Genomic DNA, 23872 nt, shown 5'->3' with positions numbered 1-23872 from the left:
GACATGGCTACTAAAATATCTCAATTACTGCACCATCAACTGAATATTTAGTTACCAAAACCCTTTACCATAGCTAATGTATATCCAAGGATGATACTGCTGTGATGATACTGTGCAGTATTGCTGGAGTAGAACACACAAATACAAGACCAGATATTAAACAACAAAACCCACCCACCACTGGGAGAGTTGAACTTGATGATTATTGGCACTGAATTTACAGCAGTTTCAGATTTTGCACTTTTCTTTTCATTCGGTTCATTTTTATGTAAAACTGTAGTATTGAAAATGTATATGAAAATAGGTTTTCTAAGAATTTGTTTTGTGAGGGCAGACGTACCTGAGAGTGCATGGCCCACTCAGTGGTGCTGACTGGGACCAAGTGTGTTCAGCTCTTGCTATCAACACTCTTGCATTTGAAAGAAAAGGGAATAAATGTACGATCTCCTTCGATTTAAAGCATTCATCTGGAACTCTTTAAAAAAAGTTATGAACTGTGACATAATGCAAAGGTTCCTCTAAAATGAAAAAGCTTCCAAGTTATGCTGTTACCAGTGCCCATTGGGCTTACCAACTGGACAGGGTAGCAAAACTTGCAGCAATCACAAGTAAAGGATGGAGTAATGACCAAAGAAATTCTTCACTGGACAAGGATTCAAAGTGGAATGTAAAATCTACATGACAGTGGATGTTAAATTAAAAAAACCAGAAATGATCTTGAAGTGGACCAGACTAATCAGTCTCATCTAAGACATCTAAGCTATTTGAGAGGTGCAACAAAGAGGAACGGATGAAAAACATCTTGACAGTGGACAGAGTTGGTAGGAACATCCTGAAAAGGGTCCAGCCATTTCTTAGACCTTATTGATTATTGGCTCACAGGAAATCAAAGCTTATCTCAAAAGGATCAGGCATGAGACCACCAATCTATTCCAATGTATACACCTACACTGGCTCATAGAGGGTCACTTTGGCATCATTAGCTGACCTATCAAACATGTCTTTGGATGAGCACAGGGATAACATGCACATTGCTCACAGTGGTCCATCTCCTCAGAGCTGTAAGGCTACAGCACTAACCACTGGGCCATTTCCAATGTAAGGAATGTGAGTAATTGTGCATGCAAACCATTGTCATTTTTAGCAGACATATGCAGTTACTTACCTCACTTGAAAAAGAATTTGACTTTGGGGAAAAAAATATAATATACACAACAATTTATATCAATGTATATCATTTTAAATTTTCCAAATGTTTTGCATGGTTTATAACACAAATTAATTATTCACTGCAGGTAAACTAGGTGGATTCTGAATTCAGCCTTTCCTAATACTGAAAAATCAGAGAAACACAGGATGAGAAGGAAAACAGGAAAAAAAATGCAGAGTGGCCCGTTGTCCGGAGGTGTGAAGATGGAAAGTATCACGCTCAGCTTTGCAAACGTAAACCGTTTAAAGGCAAGAAATAAACACGGGGGTGGAGATGGCTGGCGAGCCGTCTGTGCTGTAAAAGAACAAACAAAAAGAAGTGACATTTAACTTGAAAAGAGGTGCAAACTCAGCAAACCAATGCAGCATTTAATGCAAGGAGTGCTGTATGAAATTCCCTAGGGGACAAAGATCTATCCGTCCATCATCTGAACATGTTTAAATGTGACAAAAACAAATGTTAGACCAGGCACACTTACACCCTGACAGTTTACAGTCTCCCACTGACACACAACGCCTTGGGGATGTGGGAGGAAAGCTTAGGCAGAGACACAGGGAGAACTGTACAAATTCTGCAAAGAAAGATTCAAATCCTGGACTGTGGAGCTCCCACACTCTACCCCGTATGGATTTTGAGGGATACACCTTATCTTGGTAGCACGGCACCCACTACGCCATGATGACATTCACTAAGACTGTTTAACAACCTAAGCTTCTGCCTTCTTCTATGTATTAGATGCCTGTTTACATATTTACTAATTTTCAGTAGTTAAAAATCATTCTGAATAACTCGGAGATAGTTAGAAACAGGACATACCACAAAATCACTCAGCCTGTATTTGATAAAGTATACTTTACTTACTAGGAATTTTCATTGACACTGACAAGCACAAAGCACCACACATGAGAAGAAGCAAACAAAGAAAGCATGACCAGAGAAATGTCCACTTGTTAACTGCAGAAGTTCAGCAGTGAGTAAATGATCTTAGACCAAGTCTCAAAGCTGGGTGTCTATACAGACAGTTCACACTTTAGCAGACTCACAGTTGGCAGCTTACTCTGTGTAGATGCCAAGTCCATCTGCTCGCTTTTCTTCTTCCAGAAGGCATCAGTTGTGAAGTAGTAGATAAGTGGGTCCAAGCAGCTGTTTGAACTGGCCAAGCACAGGCCGATTATCTGGGCGCGAGTGTAATTGTTGTGCAAGAAACCCAGCTTATTTAGACTATAGAGTATGCATATGATATGAAACGGCACAAAGCAAATAGCATACATCAAGAGGTTCATTAAGAACATACACACCATCTTCTGCTTGTCAAATGCTTCCATGCCAATACTCTTTGACTTAATGGTCTTTAAAACCCCTATGGTGGACATAGCTATCAACAGAAATGGAACAAGAATGCCAATTGCAGTCAGCAAGCAGAAAATGATAAATCCATTTTTCCAGCTCTCGTTCGAGTAAGCCTCAAAGCAGCGTGTGACATTGCAGGAATCTTTATTTGCTTTGTGGTTTAAAGCAATGGGGATGCTGATTGTGAAAATGATTACCCATACAAATCCACAGGCCAGCTTTGCAAAGTATGGAGTTCGAATATTTCGTGACCGCAGTGGGTAAATTACAGCAAAGAGGCGATCCAAGCTAATAAGTCCAATGAAAAATGAACTGGAGTAAATGTTCACCGAAAACAAGGTTCCAGGTATCATGCACAGGATGTCCCCGAAAGGCCACCAACCAGTGGCAAAGTAGAAGATTCTCAAAGGCAGAGAGATTACAAAGAGGAGGTCTGAAATAGCCAAGTTGGTCATATAAATCGAAGGAGTAGACTGTAGACCCAAACGCCTGAAGAAAATCCATAAGGAGACAGCATTGCACGGCAGGCCTATCACCAACACCACACTGTAGACTGTCGTGTAGAGAATGTGTGGATAGGTTGCATTGGTAGACACACATGAGAAGTTTGCCATTGATCTTTGCAGAGTCTTCTTAGTCCTTTCAGCAACACTAAAGACTGATACTATCAAAACAAGATTGAGGTGGTATATTAACCCTTCTCATTTCCGCTTTGGAAACCACACCTACTGGATCGTACAATTACAATTCAAGAAAGGAAGAGCAGCAGCAATGTGTTAACCAAACTAAAAGATATGACAAATTAGAAAAAAAAGAGAAAGACGCAGTCGTGATCAACAGCTACAAAGTACTATCTAGTCATAAAAGAAGGTGCAAACTATGAGGATGGCCGTTAAGAACACTGCTAGCAGCTATCTACAAAAAAAACAAAGATCAAAAATCTTACAGCAGAATGCAAATGAATAAGAGTAACACACAAAAACCACAAACCACTGACAGCCGTAATATGAAATGGTGCAGGTAGAAGCACTGCGATGGGTTGCCAGGCTCTGCAGGGCAGCTCTCTGCCTTGTACTCATTGCTGCTGCAACTGGTTTTATTAAAGTGAAATGACAGTAAAGTCAAAGGAGTGAGAATGGGGTTCAGAATTTAGACTTCCAAAAATCTAGCTGTTAGCCAAGGTTTTATTTACTATAATTGTATATTTGGCTGACTCCTTAATGTGAGATAACATATCAAGCCCAAGACATATAGCAGACGCAAAGGCGAAGCAAAGGCAGTGACCTTGTTTGTTAGATTCCAGTCCTTCAACCACTTCATCTTATTGCCTGGTTCTTATAGAGATTGAACACTGTCTCACTTTGTACAGTATATGGGGTACTGAATTGTGACAATAAAAGTACATTTTTCTTATTCAGTTGCTGCATAATGGCTTCTGTGGTCTTTGGAAACAATGCGGTGATCTGTCCAAAAACAAAAAAAAAAACCCTAGCCAGCAAACAAAATAGTAAGAAGGAGAAGAGATTGGCACTACTAGACAGTGCACAATTAGGTGAAGGAGATAATAATAAATAGTGTGACTGACAGCGGGCACTGTAGCATGCCAAACACCCTGACGCAACCAAAGCACATAGTCGTGAGTTCAAAAAAAAGATATTTTTATCCAAAAAAATATTTTTTACAGGTTTTTATTAAGTGGCAAATCACAGTCACATTTCCTATTCTTTCCTTTTCCACACCCACTCTCCTCGAAGTAAGCCTTGTCCGCCTCCTCCTTGACTCTGACTCCGGGATGAGGCAGAGCAGTTATTTTACAACCCAAACCATGGTGTACTTCTGGCACAACAGGATTGCCACTTAGAAACACTTCTGGGTCAGGTGGAACCTCTCCGTAACAGGGGAACAAGCAGCTCCCCCTAGTGGCACCCGAAAAATCCCAGCAGTGCTGCCCATCAAAACTACAACTCCCATGCAGCCCTGCAGGTGTCTAGAAAATTCATGGCAGGTAGAAAATTCTTTGTTAGTTGTGGTAATTATACTTCAAAGACACATGATATTCTGTATGGTGTTCCACAAGGCTCTATCCTGGGTCCGCTCTTTTCGATCTACATGCTTCCGTTAGGTCAGATTATCTCGGGGCATAACGTGAGCTACCACAGCTATGCTGATGATACGCAGCTGTATTTATCGATAGCACCTGATGACCCCGACTCTGTTGTTTCACTAACACAATGTCTTACTTGTGTTTCTGAGTGGATGAGTAGTAATTTTCTCAAGTTTTTAAAGAGAAAACTGAAATTTTAGTGATTGGCAATAATGGATATAATGAGGTCATTTGAAATAAACTTGATACATTAGGATTAAAAGTCAAGATGGAGGTAAAGAATTTAGGGGTAACTGTTGACTGTGACCTGAATTTTAAATAGCATATTAATTAGTTCACGCTTTTGTTTTCAGTCGACTAGATTACTGTAACGCACTCCTCTCAGGACTATCCAAAAAAGACATCAATCGTTTGTAACTAGTGCAGAATGCAGCTGCTAGAATCCTAACTAGGAAAAGAAAATCCGAGCATATTTCTCCAGTTTTGATGTCACTACATTGGTTACCTGTGTCATTCAGAATTGACTTTAAAATACTCCTTATGGTTTATAAAGCCTTTAATAATCTTGCTCCATCTTATATATCAGAATGTCTGACATCTTATATTCCAAATCATAACCTTAGATCTTCAAATGAGTGTCTGCTTAGAATTCCAAGAGCTAAACTTAAAAGAGTGGTGAGACGGCCTTCTGCTGCTATGCACCTAAAATCTGGAATAGCCTGCCAATAGGAATTCACCAGGCTGATATGGTGGAGCACTTTAAAAAACTGCTGAAAACACATTACTTTAACATGGCTTTCTCATAACTTCATTTTAATTTAATCATGATGCTCTGTATATTCAATTAATTATCATTACTATTCATGGTGGCTCCAAAATCTGTACTAACCCCTACTTTCTCCTGCGCCAACACCACCTAATCAAAGCACCATGATGTCCCTACATTGATGGATTAAAGGCCAGAAGTCCATGTGACCGTCATCATCAAGTCCTTCCATGAAAACCCTGAATACAATGAGGACTGATTATTTATGTTAGGTAGAATGCCTAGAAGGGGCTGGGCAGTCTCATGGCCTGGAACCCCTGCAGATTTTATTTTTTCTACAGCCATCTGGAGTTTTTTTTTTTTTTTTTCTGTCCTCCCTGGCCATCGGACCTTACTTGTATTCTATTTTAATTAGTGTTCTCTTATTTTTAATTCTTACTTTGTCTTTTTTTCTCTTTCTTCATCATGTAAAGCACTTTGAGCTACATTATTTGTATGAAAATGTGCTATATAAATAAATGTTGTTGTTGTTGTAAGTGGGAGCCATACTAGAGGGATACCATTACCCAGTGTACTGGGGGAACACACAGCCCTGAGAGGCAGCCTCCCTCTGTCCTTCCCTGACATGACATTCTGACCAGGAAAGGTACCACTGACCATCCCAGTCAGGATCCCCACCCATTCATAACTTTCCTTTATCATGCCTTCCCAGCTGCATAAGGAACCATTCTCCTTGGCCGGCCAACCCGTGTTGTTTAACTCATATAACAAAGCAAAGATGTTCATCATGCCTTTCCATACTAAACAAGGGACTGCCTCAGAGTGGAACCTACCTTGTTCATTCCAAAGGGAGACCCATGGACACGTGGTGGTTCAGACCTTTAATCTGTGTTCCATTGCCTTCCAGCTGCCCAAATATGACAATCTTTGGGGTGTCTTCCACATTTCCAATAACACTGGCCTCTGCAAGTGCTACTACCCTACAGAACAAAATGGCTATGGGATCACTGAAAGACTTGATTTGACATCTGTGCCTCATAACACCAACTAGTTTAAGAAAAAAATTATATGCAGTGCTTTTTGATACAACAATATCACAGGAAGATACTCTAGAATTGTAATTGTCAGTTTCTGACAATTGCCAGCCACCATTTAACCAGAACCTTTTCAAGGTTCTCCAATACACAGAAGTAACAAAACATTACCATTGTCACCACACGCAGAGCTGCACTGGCCAAATGCTGATACTGTATGGGCTTTGAGAGACATGGTGTCTCAGGGCAAACCACATCCTAACCAAGTGGACAAAATAAAAAAAAAGCTGTATTGTACATCTTTTAGAGGTTTGTTTTTTTTTTTTTTTACATGAAAAACCCAGACTAGAAACAGAGCTGACATAATCTACAAAATAAAACTAAAATGAATGGCACCTACGTCTACACCCAGGACCTGAAAAAAATATAAGTTCACAACTCCAATTTTACATTCCAAGTGATCCTTGCCTTGCATTTGTAAATGATGACGTACACTAGCACTGGAAACCCACTGGTGGAATTTGAGCTGAAGACCCTCTACTAACTGCTGTGGAATCCTAAAATTGAGATGTAAAAATAAATGAGACAGGAGTACAGCATCTCTCATTTTACTACTGGATGTTTCACTGTGTTTATGTTTTTTACGTTTTTCAAGAATGGAAGTGACACAGTGGTTAGCGATATTGCTTCACAGCTTGTTAGTGCTGGATTTAAATTGCAGTTTGTTCATGGTCTATTTAGAGTTTGAATGTTTTCCCTGTGCCTGTGTGGGCTCTCCTCCCACATGTCAAAGATATTACATTTATTGGTGATTTTATGTGTGAGTAAGTGTACCTATTATATCTTGTATCCAATGCTGCCCAATAGTCCAGTGCAGGAGTAGGTGATCTGGGAAAATGAATGAATAACAAATTTTGTTGTTATCCATCCTACTATTTCTTGCAAGCACATTTATTAAAACAAATAGATATAAAGATGCATTCCTAATTTTGGTAATACAAGCAAGAAGATGGAATTTGTGGGGATTCTCGTAAGCATCCAGGTAAGGATGCTAGAATTATGTGAAAGAAAGAAGACTTTAAACTTTAACTTTTAACATCTTCTGTTTCTTGGCTTTGTAGTTTGGGTGTGGACCAAAAAAAAAAAAACAACAAAATGATACAGTCTATCATAACACATGCATTATATAAGTTAGAAGTATGATATATACAACATAAGTCCTGATTTTCTTTGATATTTCTCTTACAAAGAGAGCACAAACTTATGAATTAAAATTCCTCTATTTAATTCCTGTTCAAAGACTTGGCAAAGGGGGCATTCATCCAGAACTGTTTCTGTTAGCTTTTCTGATCTATTAGCCAGTTAGACAGGTCAGTCTTCATCTAGTCTCACTGAAGCCAGACATATGATATATACATCTGGAGACAACCAGGAGTGAATTCTGCTTACAATCAGGTGAGAACAGTTAGACTCCTCACTGACTGTCACATTTCTGAACCAATTCAATGCCTCATGAAGGCGGAGCTCAAAGTAGGGGCGGTGATTCTGAAATACAAAGATCAGAGGTGTTTCTGTTAACCTGGTCCAACAGACAGCAAGCTTTGGTTTACAATGAACCATCTACAGTCAAAAAGTCTCCTAATAAACCCTTATAGACATATAAATGTGTGTTACGTGTGCAGAGAACACATTACATGTTTTAAAAATAAACATAACCTGATGCAAGGGAAAAATATTTCTGTAGCATCAGTTTATGTATTAGCACTTGATGGCATCAATGAACAAACAGTAAACGTGACCAATATGTTGTCGTATATGCTGCGTGTATTCTATATATGATGGCAGTGTACGAGTCGATGTACTGTATACTTGAAAGAACTGGCAGCTATGCTTGTGAAAATATGAACTGTAAAATATGCATTTGAAGTAAACAGCGTTCCACACCCTATCAAAAAGATAGCCATTAAGAGAACTGATAATGAAGAGCCACAAGAGATGCAGAATTTGTCTTCAAAACACCAGAATCAACAAATCTGCCTAATGACAACAGTAAAATCTGCATGTCTAAACAAATAACTAAAGAAATTTAACATTACTGTCTAACTGGAAATGCAAACATGCCATGACAAAATAATCATAACCATAGTTCCATGGACTGGCTCTGTTGTGTTCTGGAAGTGCCACATGGACTTGTGCTGCCTATTTTTGTGAGACTGCCAGACATGGAAGTAATTCCTATGGACAAAGCCCTGGTACAGGAAGTACATCTGGGTCTTGTTTAACAGGAGCAACTCTGCCTCACTTAGATCAAGTCAGAGTCAGGAGAGGAGCTGGACAACACTTGCAGGGGAAAGTGGAGGAGAGAAGAGAAGAGAGATAGAGAGAGAGAAGACAGAATTATACTGCTGTACTATGCTGTGTTAACATAGAGATACCTAAATATTTGTGTTTTGAACCAAGGGCTGTGTCTGTGAGGTTGTGCTTGGAGTTTGCGGTGCTAAAATGCCTCCTAGTGATCTCAGCCCATGGTATCCCCCAATGGTAGAAAAAGGGAAGAAATAGGCTGACCCAGCTTGAGCACTGATAGTTGTCCCATGTGCACAGCTTCAAACAGGAATGGTAGGTTAGGAATAATGCATTTTTAACAGAGTTTTAAGTTTAATGTGCTTTACATTCATAGCACATCCAAACTGTTTTATGCAAATATGAGTATTGGATTTTAGTTTTGGGGGTCTAGCCCCACTGGCTCTCTCTTTAAGCTATACTCTGTAATGGATGGGCTGGTGTACCGACCAAGATGGTTCAAGATTCCTTACCCAGCCAGGGGGCTAAGCCATTAAATAGAAAAGAAGGAATACAGGACATTCCCTGCCTAAAGGAGAAGTTTGCTAGAATTTGCCAACAATACATTAGAGACTGCCTGTCTACCTGACCCTATCCCCTCACATCTCCTTCAGACCATATCATCCACACTCATCTCTACAATTACACATTTCCTTCCATCTTCAAACACGCCCTGATAAGCCCACTTAAAAAAAAAACCTGACACTTTATCCATTCCAAGTTAACAATTGCAGGCCTGTCTCTCTTCTTAATTTTCTTTCAAAAACACTTAAACATGCTGCATCTAACCAAGTCTCTTCCTTCCTTGTACAGAATGGATTGCTCAAAACCAACATGTCCAGCTTCAAGAGAAACCTCTTGAATGAGACAGCTCTACTGACTGTGGTCGACCAGATATGATTTGCTAGAGCTACCAACATGCCATTGGTCTTGTTCCTTCTAGACCTCTCCTATGCTTTTGACATGGTCAACCATGGCATCCTTCTTGCCACCCTCTCTGACCTTGGCATCACTGGGACTGCTCTCAGATGGTTTGAATCCTACATCTCTGGCAGGTCCTACAGTGCGTCCTAGCAAGGAGAGTTGTCAAAGGCACATCAGACATGCACAGAGGTGCCCAAGGATCAATGTTGGGTCCCCTACTTTTCTCTCTGTACACAACTTCGCTGGTTTCCATCATCCAATCCTATTGGTTCTCTTATCAGTGCTGTGCTGATGATATACAGCTGTACCTGTCTTTCCCTGTTGAGGACAGCATGGTATCAGCAAGAGTCTCTGCATGTCTTACTGATATCTCAGCCTGGATGAAGGATATCATCTACAGCTCAACCTGGCAAAACCAAGCTTCTTGTCTTTATCACCAGCCAGTCTGTTCAGCTCCCCATCTCTGCACAGCTTGGCTTACTGTTGCTAACACTTTCCAAGTCAGTACGCAGACTTTGGGTGTTGACTGATGAGCAGCTATCTTTTTTCTGACCACATTTTTACTGTTTCTCGTTCACGCAGGTTCATACTGTACAACATCTGCAAATAAAAGCTTATCTGACAGAATATGCAGTGCAACTTCTTGTCCAGGCTTTGGTCTTTTTGTGTCTGGACTACTGCAGCTCATTTCTGGTAGAAGTACCCACATATGCTATCAAACTGTTGCAGTTGGTCCAGAATGCCACAGCTCATCTTGTATTTAACCAGCTTGACTGGGCACACCTCACTCCTCTCTTCATGTTGCTACATTGGCTCCCTGTAGCAGCACGCCTTAAGTTCAAATTCCTGATGGTTGCCTACAGAGTAGTCAATGGGTCAGCACCTATATAAATGGAGACTCTGGAGAGGTGCTATATTCCTTCTCGCCCACTCAGGTCTGCCAGTGAACAGCATCTGGTGATGCTGTCTCATCGTGGTATCAAGTCTCAATCCAGACTCTTTTCCTGTGTAGTTCCTAGTTGGTGGAATGAGCTTCCCACCACCATCCGTACTGCTGACTCACTCAATGTACTGTATTTAAGAAGCAATTGTAAACCCACATGTTCTGTGAATATTTCTCAAATTGATTGAAAAAAAAGCATTGCTCTGTGATCTTTCATATTATTTCATAATTTATTGTTACATCAAATTTAATTGCTTTGTTTATTGTTAATCTATGATTGTAAATTTATTAGTTATTACATTTTTTACTTGTTCCAGTCAACTTTTGTTATCTGTCCTACTATTATACCTGTTGAACAAAAACAGGCCCTAGCCCAGTGGTTCTCAAACTGTGGAGCGGGCCCCCTACGGGGGCGCGAAGTAACAAAAAGGGGGGTGTGAAAATGTGAAAAAAAGAAAACAAGAATCAAAAATATAAAAATTCATCTATTGAAACCAAAACAAATTAACTTAAACTACATTCTGATACTAGAAAAATAAATATAGAGTTAGATAAATGTCGATAAAAGTTCAGTAGGTATAATAAAATATGCATCTATGATATATCATTAATTAAAAAAGAACAAATTGGTATTAGTGGGCTCCTTTGAAAAAACCTTAGGGGGGCACAATTAAAACTGTTATGAAAACTCGGGTCGCAAATACTTAAAGGTTGAGAAATGCTGCCCTAGCCTAATGTTACTTAGTTATATTTATCTCCTTTGTAAGTTGCTTTGGATAAAAACATATGCCAAGCAAAATAATGTAAATGTAAACTGTTAACATCTGTGCTGTACTTTTGAGTTCTTAACAATTATTGATAAACACTTAGAAATCGCTTCAACTTTTTTTGTCCGGTGCCTTCTGACTCACAAATATGAGAAAACCCCAATATGTGATGTAACATTCTACTCATTTTGATGTCTTGTTATGCAAGACATAAAGCATTTTGGGGTTCCCCCCTTTATCAGGTCTCTATACCTGAAAATCACTCATTTTTAGGTCATCTTTGAACCACAAGTTGGGGAGAAAATAACTTTATGATGAAGAGTAAACCAATTGGTGTCTTTAGCAAAAATGATCAGAAGGACTTGAAGTTGTGCATGCCACATTACCCGACCCCAGTTTACCCCCTAATGAAATGCGAGGGGTCAAGTTACACCATTTTGCAAAAAATTGGAATTGGTAATATAGGCACGTGGAGTTTCTTTTTAAGCTATTTCAAGATTGCTGATCATTAATATATTTTTGATTACTGGTGTTCTAGCTCCCTAAGAACTACTCCCAGAAGATTAAAAATGACAACTTTTAAACAAAAGCATGTCTGGCATCATTTTAGGCTATTTCAAGGTCAGTGATTATGAAGTTATTTTTGACTTTTGATCCTTTACTAGGAGTCTAACCCCCTATGGACCTCCATCAGAGGGGGAAAAATAAATTGTATAAGAATATTTAGACTTTAAACATTTAAAATTAAAGCACATGTTAATATTTCAAATATTTGACAGAATTATTCTTGTTTATTATGTACTTCTACCTCATGAAGTTAATCATTACATTTCTTATGAGCACCCTGAATTACAGGTAGAATGGTTTACGTTAATTCAGACTTTTTAATAATTTGTAGTACAGGTAGCTCCAGTGACTTGATCAGGGTAGCAGAGCGAGTGTGAGTGGTTAGACTAAACAGATAAAATTATGGTTTATAATCCACTAAGCCAGCCTTTATGTCACAGTACCTCATATTTCTGACTAGCCAACTCACTGAAAATAATTTCTGAATGTATGAACTAATCTGTGTAGCTGCTGTCAGTTTTGTCAAACCCTTAAAGATTATTTACTATAGTACTTCCTGCATATTGTGAAGTTCCACTTTGCTGTCAAATTAAGTAAAGGAGATAAAGAGATTGGTGTGTAACCAATATCTTTCTTAAAACTACTGATAAACAGGAAAGCTTGTAGGAAGTGATGGTGCTGAAGAATATGCTAGCTGCCTTTCATTAGAGAGTCAATGTTTATATATAGATATATATATATAAAAAGAAATTCACAACAAAAGCTGTACAAAAGTAACATCTGCTCTCTTTTTACCATCAATTAGCACAATGTGATATATTAGCACAGTATTTCATATGACCCCAAGTCAGCCACCAACATGCTGTGGGACACTGCTGACCTTTCGATAATTGCAGAGCCTCATTGAATGGCTCTTGGCAAATGTTCATTCCACTTTGTAGTGCCCATCTGTAAAAGGCTCTCTTTGTGAAACTCCAGGACTCCCAATATTCAAACCTGGGTTGCAGGTTGACATTTTTGAGAGATCTGCAACACAGAGGTCTATAACATTTGTTGCTGGGGGAGGATGCCAAAGGGCCACGTGACCTCCCATTCGACAGAGGCGCTGAACTCCAGGTTAACTTTCAGAGGTTTGCTTCACTTCTCTAATAGTTTAGGTTTAGCAGATTCCATAATAACATGGGGGCGGTATGGTGGTGCAGTGGTAGCGCTGCTGCTTCTCAGTAAGGAGAACTGGGTTTGATTCCCGGGTCCTCCCTGCATGGAGTTTGCATGTTCTCCCCGTGTCTGCATGGGTTTCCTCCCACAGTCCAAAGACATGCAGATTAAGTGCATTGGCAATCCTAAATTGTCCCTAGTGTGTGCTTGGTGTGTGGGTTTGTGTGTGCCCTGCGGTGGGTTGGCGCCCTGAACAGGGTTTGTTCCTGCCTTGCGCCCTGGGATTGGCTTCAGCAGACCCCTATGACCCTGTGTTAGGATATAGTGGGTTGGATAATGGATAACATGCTAAATTCTAGTGTTTGTTCTTAAGCCAAGACTGTAATACACAGGCTGCTAAAAGCATAGACACCAAGAGCATTTTAAACAGCAGTTATTCAGAAATCATTAAGGAATAAGATGACAAAAAGTGGTCCTCCATTAATTATGAACCAAATCCTCCACCTATTGCAACTATTGGTCAAAGGGACTGGAACCCATTCCAGTAACCAACCCTGGGGAGGTCAGCAGGGGGCACTCAGGCACACACAAGGCTTAGAATTGGCTGTTAACCTAACATACCTACACACCCCTTTGGGATAGAAAAATGGAGAAGCATCCACTTGCAGAGCCACAGCACCATACGTCACCGCAGTTTTAGACCCGCAGTTTTAGACCCGGAAGTGACATCTCCGTTGTTTCAGAACTGACTTCGTAAAATTACTTTTGGAAGGTTTCGGCAGGTCTCGGCAAATCCCGGAAAGTAACGTCGGGTCGAAGACCCATATAGAAACCAAATAATACGCATCATTGTGAAGTTCAGAGGGTTTCTGTCATCATGTCGTGTCATATATCAAATTAAACAATACGGATCGTTTCTGTGAAATACATTATTAACATTTACGTTGTGTTTGGGTCTGTGGGAACCATTTAACATATCGACAAAATTAGAATCATCAAGTTCTGTGTTAATTGAAAATAGTTTTTCGTTTACATTCATGAAACAAAGTATACAATATAATTATAATGTTTACACCACGTTAGAGTTTAGTAAAACACTAATAATAAAAGTGATTACGTTTTTTAAAATGTACTATGCATGTGTGCAATATTGTTCTAAACTAATTCAGAATAAACATTTAAGCCAAAATAGTATTTTTAAACATGTATGTGAAGAAAACGGCAATACATATTCTACACTGAATTATGCAATATATTAATTGCCTTATATAGAACTGCTCTAGTTTTTGTCACTTATTATTATAAACAATGGGCCATCAAAAGAAAATAAAAATACTAATAAGAACACAATTTATTTATATAGTACCCTTCCTATGCCCAAAATTCAAAAAGAACAACAGGACCTATATAACATTGGCTACAAATAATATCTTCACTAAATAAAGATAAATACAGGATATACAAAATATTCAAATAGAATAAAAGACAATAATGCAGATTAAAATATAACATATAATACTAAAAAAAAATCTTGAACAAATAGCATAAATTGTGATAAAAATTCAAACCCTGAGTACCTGGACAGATAGAGGAGGTAAACTGACAGAAGGGGCCGAATGTCAGGTCTGTTTAATGTCCTCCTAAACAAATGAATGGAGTCAGCTGATGTCATTAATTTTGGGAGGTCATTCCACAGTCAGGGCGCTATATACAGCTGTGTCACCCACAGAGTGCATGTTAGTGGGGGGCACAGAATCAGAGGACCTTAGTGGGCAGGTCAATAACAGAATTTGATATTCAATCCTGTAAGGCACAGGGAGCAGAGAAGTAGTAGTGACTTACAATAATCAATGCAGGATGTGATAAAAGCAGGGACAAGTTTCTCAGCATTAGAAAAGGAGAGGAATGAGCAAACATAAGAAATGTGACACACGTGGAAGTAAGAAAGTTTCTTAATATGGTTTACATGGGTGAAATAAGAAAAGGAGGAACCAAAGTGACACCGAGATTCTTTGCAGTAAAAGAAGGTCTGAAGAGATCATCACCAGGAATGGTTGAAGAGGAGCTTGTTTTCTTAAGTTGCACTTTAGTGCCACTTTGCAGGAGTTCAGTTATGTTGCAATTTCATTTTAAAGAGTTTTGCTCTGTTCAGGTTATAATTTTACTTTGATTTCATTGAGGCAAGTTGTGAGTTGAGAAAGCTGTGATGAAGTGTCACTTTTAACATTGAAATAGTTCTAAGCATCATCTGCATAAAAATGATTACCCAGACCAAAGCTACGAATAACTTGCTCAAGGGGAAGCACAGAGATATAGAAGAGCAGAGGATGTCATTGCATTAACAAAGGGAAGTCAGATGGAGGAACTGCTGTGAGAAATTAAGGCATGAGGGTTACCCTGGACATGACATAAGCTGCATGTCCACAACGCCATTTGCAATAACTTTTACACAAACTGAAACAGTAGCCCCTCTAGAGGAAGGTAACAATGCTTAGCACAATAAGGAAAAATAAGCCAGAGCTCTCATCTCAACTGCTGGCCACACAGAATAGGCCAGTGAAGACATTAAAGTTTTGTCAAAACAAATGACACATCCTTGGTGAACAATGTGATCTGCACAGGGATAGGAGATGCCATGGCCAGAAATGATAATGGACTATAATGCTACAAAATGAGGAGTGGAGAATTTAGACAAAACATTATGCTGGATGCTGGCCACAGGCAATTTTTCCAATATATTGAACATCTCATCTCATTAAGTTATCTTAATTTTATAATAATATAATCTTATATCACAGCTCCAGCTGATTCAAAACTCAACTGCAAGAGTCCTGACACGAACCAAGAACAGCGAGCACATCACAGCCATCCTGCTGCACCTTCACTGCTCCCTGCGTCTTACAGGATTGAATATCAAATTCTGTTATTGACCTGCCCACTAAGGTCCTCTGATTCTGTGCCCCCCACTAACCTGCACTCAGTGGGTGACAGCAGGGCCTTCAGCTGTATATAGCGCCCTGACTGTGGAATGACCTTCCAAAATTAATGACATCAGCTGACTCCATTCATTTGTTTAGGAGGACATTAAACATACCTGACATTCTGCCCCTTCTGTCAGTTTACCTCCTCTATCTGTCCAGGTACTCAGGGTTTGAATTTTTATCACAATTTATGTTATTTGTTCAAGATTTTTTTTAGTATTATATGTTGTATTTTAGTCTGCATTATTGTCTTTTATTCTATTTGAATGTTTTGTATATCCTGTATTTATCTTTATTTAGTGAAGTTATTATTTGTAGCCAATGTTATATAGGTCCTGTTGTTCTTTTTGAATTTTGGGCATAGGAAGGGTGCTATATAAATAAATTGTGTTCTTATTAGTATTTGTATTTTTTTTCTTTTGATGACCCATTGTTTATAATAATAAGTGACAAAAACTAGAGCAGTTCTATATAAGGCTATTAATATATTGCATAATTCAGTGTAGAATATGTATTGCCGTTTTCTTCACATACATGTTTAAAAATACTATTTTGGCTTAAATGTTTATTCTAAATTGGTTTAGAACAATATTGCACTTAAGCCAAAATAGTATTTTCACATGTATAGTACATTTTAAAAATCGTAATCACTTTTATTATTAACGTTTTACTAAACTCTAACGTGGTATAAACATTATAATTATATTGTATACTTCGTTTCATGAATGTAAACGAAAAACTATTTTCAATTAACACAGATCGTGATGATTTTAATTTTGTCGACATGCTAAATGGTTCCCACAGACCCGAACACAACGTAAATGTTAATAGTGTATTTCACAGAAACGATCCGTATTGTTTAATTTGATATATGACACGACGTGATGGCAGAAACCCCCTGAACTTCACAATGATGCGTATTATTTGGTTTCTAAATGGGTCTTTGACCCGACGTTACTTTCCGGGCTTTGCCGAGACCTGCCGAAACCTTGCAAAAGTAATTTTACGAAGTCAGTCCTGAAACGACGGAGATGTCACTTCCGGGTCTGTAACTGCGGGTCTAAAACTGCGGTGACGTATGGTGCTGTGGCTCTGCAAGTGGATAGTATTGGAAAAATGGGGTACCCAGAGAAAAACAAATTGCATAAAAGAAGAGTAAGCTGAAGAAAGCAAAAGAAAAGCACTAAGGAAAAGATAATACTAGAACTATTGTATTTCTGAGGTGGCAATCATAGATTGACCATCTAACACTGTAAATGCAATTACTTGTGTTCTGTTTTGTATTTACCCCATTTTGTGTCACCCATTGCATGTCCAACTTACCTGGAAGGGGTTATCTTTCTGTATGGCCTTTTCCAAGATTTCTTCTACTATCCCTCCGAAGAGTATTTTTTAGGAGTTTTTTTTCCCCACCTTGGTCTTCTTATGGAATAAATATTGGGGAGGTTTTTTGCCAAAAACAGGGCCAGTTAAAGCCCATTAAAAGGTATTCCTTGTGTGATTTGGGGCTATGCAAGAAATAAGGTGTTAGCATTGCTGCTTCACTGCATTGGAGTTAATCACTGTGGCAACTGATCAGAAATCTTATACACCATAATAAATGCACTAATGCCACATGAACAGTTAAAAATTAATGTTTGCCAATATGTCTTAACTATAACCACCTCACTAGAGAATTCCTGAAACTGGATGAAGGTTACATGTACATAATTTTAGTGTTGCAGAATCACAAGAGCAGTTTTTAAAGTATTAAATGCAGTCCATAAATTTTACAGGATAAATTGAAATTTTTTAATAAGGTAGTTTAGGAAGTCAAAAAAAGGCTTGAGATAAGACAATGACCCTGTAAACCTAATAAAATTCCCACTATGAAGTCACTTCAAGGATCTAGGGATGCTAAAACTAGAGGTACCTTAAAAGAACAGCACCCTCTGGTGGATTTTCTGTTCAATGCTCCAAAAATCTTTTGCCATCTTACTTAAAAACAGATTTCCACTCAATCTTTGAGCAGCCTGTTGTTCATAAAAAAGGGTGCAGTTTTGTCTTCCTTGGCTTAAGATTTGTGATGGGGGCCATATATACGCATTGTATATATTTTTTCTTCTTTAACCAGCAGGGGCGCCTGGATACCAAACTCCCCTGAACTCCACCCCACTCAATACCCAAGGAATGACAACCCAGTTAAGGGAACTGGGACCCAAAATTAAGCTAATCTTCAGACTGCTACTAAAAACAGGTTCTTTTCTATTTACAGGGATGAGCAATCACATCGTAGAAACAAATTTAAAAAACAAATAGCCAATTTTTTTAAACCATACAATCACCAACATCAGAGACAGAACAGATAATTCAAAATCAATGCAACTGCACTTGTCCAGATATTCACGAGTTTCTGTCTCTGTTGATTGTCATCAAATCCGTGCAAAAACCCTGGCGCAGCAGACTTTACTCGTTCATCTCGATCCTGCATCCACCAGAGATCCTCCACATAAGCTCATCTCAAGGGGCGGCTTCCCACGCTGCTCCATCAGCTCCTAAAACAACGCACATACACACACGATGCCAGAACAAGGTTCTTCACTCTAATCAACCCGAGTGAACATGAGAAGCAATGATCATAGTCTAAATCACCACAGATAAGGACAACAGTGAGGGTACTCACATCTTCTGGGCCTTGACTAAACCTGGACAGTATGAAGTCAATTGTAAACACCAGCTAGTCGATTCCCCGATCACTTATCACTCACTGCACCTCTCACTTTCGCGCTATTCGTACCAGTCGCCCTGGATTCTGTCAATTTAAGGCGAAGCACCCACTGCAATCTCGTCCAGTGTCCGCACTCGCTCTCAGGGTACGACACACAACATTCCCCAAGTTCAAACCAGGGTTCTTCACCTCAAAACACTGCTGGACGATCCTTTAAAGTCCCGCCTCCCAATTAGTCCCAATTCAGCACACATGACACAGGCTAAATTAGATCTACCAAAGTGATGGTGATGAATATCACTCCGAAAAAGAATACAAAAGCCACACACAAAAAACACCCAAGTAATAGTAATAAAACCTCAAAAACACATTTAAGTAATAATCCCACTCAGTGTAAAAAAAAAAAAGTGAAAAGAACAATTCCAGAAACTAAATAAATAAAACACACAAATCCCTAAAATTTCCACCGGGTCACATATACCCTTCCACCAGGGCTGCGTACCCTACTCCTTTTCTAAAGGGACAATGTTTGCTTTCACATAAAAAAGACTTGTGACATACTCCCTATAAAAGGTTCTACATAAAGTGTGGTTGATACTTGGAAATGACCTTATGATTCAACTAAGCAAAAATAACTAACCACTGTGACTGTGAGTGACATATTGAAAAAACTCACCAAATTTACACTTCCTAATGCAGTATACATAGTATTTAAAAGCATGAAAAAAAACCTCAGTCTGATGAGTATGAAGGATCCTTGTGAATATGGCAAGAAAAGGCAAAATCCACCCAGGCAGTAACAGAGTCTTGGAATTCTCAGGTAGATGAGCAAACGTCTAAAACCTGTACCATATTCTGCTTAAGTGAATGCAACAACTGAAAAAAGTAAAACCAAAAACTTGTGGAATGCTTTGAAAAGCATGCTTTTTTATTGTCCTGTTGATTTCTAGTTGTCAGCAGTTCACGTTTTCCTGTTGACATGCTTTTAACAGACTTAGCAACAATTTTGCGTATTTTCTCATAGAATTAAGAAAATGCAGATACGGAACAAAATTGTAATGATGGCAGAAAGATTCTATGCATGATTAAATTAGAAAACCCATAATGCTATAACAAGTCTATTCTGTCTAAGCATGTGAAGAGTGGAGAATTTATTTGGATTATTTCTATGTAGGTGATTTGCTTCTTGAAAGTTTCATATTGCTGTGGAAACACAGTACAGATATGCTAGCATAGTATTAAAATGGGTACAATACTGCAATGGTAAGTCCATCTATTTCGATCGTGTAGTTTTAGGATCCACTGTTCACCAGATATGATAGCCTTATATCTCTGTTTCTTTTTGCTTTTATTGCCCTAGTTTATCGGACATTGCAGCCCTTACATCCCTCTTTCTTTGTGCATGTTGTTGCCTTTGTTCATCAGATATCCTAGCACTTCATCCTTCTTTCTTTCTACTTTTTGCTGTCTTTGATTCATAGGGCATTGTAGCCCCTACACCCCTCTTTCTTTGTGCTTCTTGTTGTTTTGTTAATCGCCCATTCTAGCTCCTATGTCCCTCTTTCTCTGTGTTTTTGTTGCCTTTGTTCATTGGACATTGCAGCCCTCTTGTGGATGCTGGACAGAATTACACCCAGTAATAGAAACTGGACATTTTGTCATTATAAATGTGCTAGGGGGCTTTGCCCCCTGCTCGCTTCGCTTGCCAACCCCACAGCCTGCGGTACACGCTAGCCTCTTTGCGGTTCTGTTACTCACATATGGGGATGCAAATGTACAATTTGAACAGATTTTTATTTTCATGGGAATTGTTACATATGCATCAATGCAATGTATAACTACCCAACTGAATATCATTTCTTTCTCTCTATTAAATAAAACGACTTTTTCAAATGTTTGGCTCTGAAATTTGCTATTTATCTTTGCAAAAGCTATTCTAACTGGAAACTGTTAACGTTTTAATACAAATGGCATATCAAAATCTCCTTTGTTGTCTAATGTTATCTGCGGAAGATGTACTACATTACCTTTCTTGGATGCATCCATCTTTCTACAGTATTTCATGTAAGACTGGATGTTGTTAACGGTTGTAGATATTCTTTGGGATATTGTAAGTCTTCCGCACGATCACCACCAACTGTTTCAGCATAGTCTATTGATACGCATTTAACCAATATGATGTGTATACCGTTCGACATTTTTGGTGTTAATTCATTTGACTTCCTCGTTTCTCGGTGCTAGGATTGTGCGTGTACTCATTTTTTATGTTGATAACCCTTCATGATGAAATTCTTCAATAAGATTTGGACATATACCATCTTTAATTGGAAACTTAAAGTGAGGAAAACGTTAAAATGTATAAGAGCTGAGAGCGCAGGAAGTGTGTCTGACAAAAGTATTCATACGAATGAGAGGTGAAATATCCGTGTGCACGGTTGAAAATGTTTGAGAGGAAGGTGTGACTTGAAAAAAGTTTATGGCCAAAGTCTCAACTCGTGGGACTTGAACAAATCTTCCAAAAAGTCTCGCCTCATCACAGGATTTTTTATTTATAATAGAGAGATATAGATACACAGAAAAAATGCTGAAAAAGTGAAAAGAAATGTAATTGAGTGCTTAGTTTATTGAAGTATTACATGGTTGGATATAAGGAGCAAATTCACAGTTAAATGAAGGCCAAGATTACGGCACTGTTATATGGCTGGGTGGACTATGGACTTGGGATGAATTCCTCCAGCTTGTATGTCCTTAGCAATCAAAGTGAAGACAGACAGACACTTTTTCAAGCAAAACTATTTTTTTATTTTAATAGAAATATTCTTTTTGTATGTGTCATCTATACCTATGTATAGATTTGTCAGAGAGAGGAGGATGTACAAAAATGGACACTGAATTTTAACACTTCAGTTTGGAAAGGGAAGGAGAGCATTTGAAATGTAACATTCTCTAAGATCTACCAGCAGTGATGGTATCTTAATAATACTCCATCTCAAAAGTGTTACTTGTGCCCACTGGATGCCCTGCTCTGAGAGTTTTCACTATTCCAGCTTAGTATGAGATTTCCATTTTGATTTACTCAAACAAATCTACTTTAACATAGGAAGACATGAAAGACAACGTCACGGTACAAATAAGTGCTAATGACATTTTTTATTTTATTTTATGACAGTCACTAGCACTTTTAAAATAATTAACATTAAGTATATAAAGCCATAGCAGCCTTGAATTTGAAAAAGCAGATTTGGAAAGCTGATGATAGAATGAATTTAAACTAAAGCAAAATAAATGTGCTGCAGCCTTCCAGGTGTATAATAACAGAAAATGCAAACACAGTTCAGCCTAAAAGGTAACATTTAGGTTTCATTATATCTTAATTCACTACAGTAAGTAGATTGTGCCAAAACCAATAGTGTATAGTTTGGCTGCAAACTATGTTTCTATTTAATTATATTCAGACTGCTTCCTTCCCAATTTAGTTTCTTCCCTTTTTTTAGTTTGCTTATGGGAACCTGAAGATGACTGATATCGACTGTTACCGAACTTGTATTTATTAAAAGACTAATATGCAGTATGCTGTTATTAAAATTTTTTAAACAGAATACTACAAGTAGACAGCTGTGTGTGTTTGCTTGCACATGATTCCTTACAAGTCATTTCCAGAAAACACTAGAAACCTCTATCTGAAAGAGGCATCTTATTTAAAACTTTATGATCTCTCGGAATTAAACTTCAAAATGACATAGACACACTACCAAATGAACAGACTTTACTGACTATCTTTGTTTCTGTTTCATCTAAATGAGATAAAAGACTATTATAAAAAATATCACTTATCAGAAGCCATATGCATTTTCAGTGTAAATCTTATAATATAAGGGACTTAAAAACCAGGGGCATGCTGAGAAAAATTAGATTAGGCAATTCTGATTCTCAAGTGTATAAATAACATCAAAATGAAAGAATTGTAATCATGCTGCATATGTCAAGCAGGAATTTCTGAAACAAAAATTTCATTGCAATTAATGCATCATCTCTTCTGGAAAGTTAAACACACACATGACGAATTCCATAAAGGTGAGCCCTTATGTCTGTAAACCTTATTTTTAATTTTGTTTCTTCTTTGTGGTAATAACCATCACCTGTTTTTTCCTAAAAGTCATATATTACACATGATGTCTTTTAAATCACTTACATTGAAAATAAAGAAATAGTGAAAACAAAGTAGATTGTTTCTCAAAGTTAAGAAATGTATTGTTTGCAATGACAGATTAAATGTTAAAAAGCAGAAGTAACTCCATCTCAGAAAGACCATCTTCTGACACAGAAGTAAAAAAAAAGCACAAAATCTGCACTTTGTACATTTTATAAATCTCACTTCTCAGAATTTCTACTCTGAAAGAATTTCTGTCAATTATGCCCTGTCTCTTTCTTATATATCTTCCATATCACAGGTCTCAGGAAACCATTCTTACTAAGGACTTACAGCAGAAAAGTAAACACACAGAGAGACACACATACTGCTTTCCTTAAACACAATTTGTGCTAGTGTCCTTCTTTTAGAGTCTTAATCACTTAAAACAATGTATGTGAAAGAGTCCTCAAAAGATCACTTGTCAGCACAGCCTGCTCCAAGTGGACAGAAAGCTCAGATTCTAATAAACCAGTTTAGTTCCACTAGTTGATAGTCTATTTTGCAGCTACTTCTCTTTTGCAGCACGCACACAGTGATAAAAAGAGCACATCAACACGTGATGGACATGCTAAAAGGCTAAGTGTCTAAGTGGCTGCTATTATATTTTTGGAAATTCCATCCATCCATCCATCCATCCATCCATCCATCCATCCATCCATCCATCCATCCATCCATCTATTTTTTACTAACTCCTACTAGGCCAATTTAGAGTGCCCAATGGAATAAGAGAAGGAAAATACATAGACTTACATGCAGAAAACCCACACAGACACAATAAGAAAATGCAGACTCCAAATAGACACAGATCAGGGAGGGATTTGAGTAC

At 38.3% G+C, this 23872-nt stretch overlaps 1 protein-coding gene across 1 annotated transcript; it reads right to left on the bottom strand.

Annotated features, from left to right (window-relative positions):
* Window positions 1-2068: 2068 nt before the first annotated feature.
* On the bottom strand, window positions 2069-3199 carry lpar5a (lysophosphatidic acid receptor 5a). The gene has a single exon (XM_028791658.2). It carries the CDS (start codon window positions 3172-3174, stop codon window positions 2221-2223), a length of 954 nt encoding a protein of 317 aa, XP_028647491.1. The 5' UTR covers window positions 3175-3199; the 3' UTR covers window positions 2069-2220.
* Window positions 3200-23872: the final 20673 nt, after the last annotated feature.

The sequence above is a fragment of the Erpetoichthys calabaricus genome, chromosome 2, assembly GCF_900747795.2.
Source record: "Erpetoichthys calabaricus chromosome 2, fErpCal1.3, whole genome shotgun sequence".
NCBI classification, from domain to species: domain Eukaryota; kingdom Metazoa; phylum Chordata; class Cladistia; order Polypteriformes; family Polypteridae; genus Erpetoichthys; species Erpetoichthys calabaricus.
Note: the sequence above shows the minus strand (reverse complement) of the source record. Positions and strands in the feature narration are given on the sequence as shown.